Below are 1,772 nucleotides of genomic sequence, written 5' to 3'. Positions count from 1 at the left end.
TTGCAGTTCCCAAGCTCTAGCGCACAGGCTCGATAGTTGTGGCTCCGGCTCATGAAGATACAGGGAATCCACAACTGCTTATACGAAACCTTCCTTAAGTTCCTTTCCTCAGAAACTTCTAGAATCAACTTGAACAGAACCCAAAGACTCCCCACTGAAGACAAGAGGGAAACAAGCCTACCACCTGTACTAGTCGGGGAGCTGAAGCAAGTAGAAACGAGTGATTTTTCCAGGTAACAGAGCAAGTTCACGTAGAATAAGATATGTGATTTTTTAATTTACTCTTTTGATGTGTGCACACTGCTGATTACTTTCTTTCTTTATTTCTGGCTGCACTGGGTCTTCATTATTGCCTGTGGGCTGTCTAGTTGCAGAGAGTTTCTCTCAGGCTTCTCATTGCAGTGGCTTCTCTCCTCCTGGAGCACAGGCTCTAGGCGCATGGGGTTCAGCAGTTGTGGCCCATCGGCTCAGTTGCTTTGTGGCATGTGGAATCTTCCAGGAACAGGGATCAAACTCATGTGCCCTGCATTGGCAGATGGATTCCCATCCTCTCTGCCACCAGGAAAGTCCAAGATACATGGTCTTTTTTCATTATGTATGTCCAATTTCTGCATAACAGGTAAAACTTTGCTTGATTTAATTTTCTCAGTAATGTCATTGTTTCCTTCAAAGCTGTACGTGTGTGTTAGTCACTCAGTCGCATCCAACTCATTGTGACCCCAAGGACTGTAGCCCGCCAGGTTCCTCTGTCCATGGGATTCTCCAGCAAGAATACTGGAGTGGGTTGCCATTCTCCTCTCCATCAAAGCTGTACCTGGAGGAATAAATGTCATCCAATGGCCTTGAAAAATCACACCAGGGTGTCGGAATTTATCTTCTGTGGACTTACCCGATCTCAAGAGCTGAGTGCACTCCTATTTTTCCTTTTATCTATAGTTTATGTAACAACTGTGTTTGCAAATGTTGCCATCATGGTCACTGTGAGCTGCGAGTCTCGCCTCCAGACCCCCATGTACTTCCTGCTCCGCAACCTCTCGGTCTTGGACATCTGCTTCTCCTCCATCACCGCCCCCAAGGTCCTGGTGGACCTTCTTTCGGAGAGAAAGACTATCTCCTTCCGTGGCTGCCTCACGCAGATGTTTTTCTTCCACCTCCTCGGGGGCGCAGACATCTTCTCTCTCTCAGTGATGGCCTTTGACCGCTACGTGGCCATCTCCAAGCCCCTGCACTACGTGACCATCATGAGTCGGGGGCGGTGCATTGGGTTGATAGTGGCCTCCTGGGTGGGGGGCTTCGTCCACTCCATCGTGCAGATCTCCCTGTTGCTCCCCCTCCCCTTCTGCGGACCCAACATTGTGGACGGTTTCTACTGTGACGTCCCCCAGGTCCTCACACTCGCCTGCACAGACACTGCTGTCCTTGAGCTCCTGATGATTTCCAACAATGGCCTGGTCACCACCCTGTGGTTCGTCCTGCTTCTTGTGTCCTACACAGTCATCCTGATGATGCTGAGGTCCCACTCTGGGGAGGGCAGGAGGAAAGCCATCTCCACCTGCACCGCCCACATCACGGTGGTCACCCTGCACTTCGTGCCCTGCATCTATGTCTACGCCCGGCCCTTCTCCGCCCTCCCCATGGACAGAGCTGTCTCCATCACCTTCACTGTCATCATTCCTGTCCTGAACCCCCTGATCTACACCCTGAGGAACCAGGAGATGAAGGCAGCCATGAGGAGACTGAAGAGGAGATTCATGCTTTCTGAAAGGGGATAG

At 50.9% G+C, this 1,772-nt stretch overlaps 1 protein-coding gene across 1 annotated transcript; it reads left to right on the top strand.

Annotated features, from left to right (window-relative positions):
- The first annotated feature begins 836 nt into the window (after positions 1–836).
- Positions 837–1,772, top strand: LOC113905977 (olfactory receptor 4D9-like). Its single transcript, XM_027564012.1, has one exon. It carries the CDS (start codon positions 837–839, stop codon positions 1,770–1,772), a length of 936 nt encoding a protein of 311 aa, XP_027419813.1.

This window comes from Bos indicus x Bos taurus, chromosome 15, assembly GCF_003369695.1.
Source record: "Bos indicus x Bos taurus breed Angus x Brahman F1 hybrid chromosome 15, Bos_hybrid_MaternalHap_v2.0, whole genome shotgun sequence".
Lineage (NCBI taxonomy): Eukaryota > Metazoa > Chordata > Mammalia > Artiodactyla > Bovidae > Bos > Bos indicus x Bos taurus.
The sequence above is the reverse complement of the archived record's forward strand: the minus strand, read 5'-3'. Positions and strand labels throughout refer to the sequence as shown.

What these genes read in the sequence shown, in the direction of transcription:
- LOC113905977 (XM_027564012.1), top strand. Translation starts at nt 837, where the DNA reads ATGGCCTTGAAAAATCACACCAGGGTGTCGGAATTTATCTTCTGTGGA.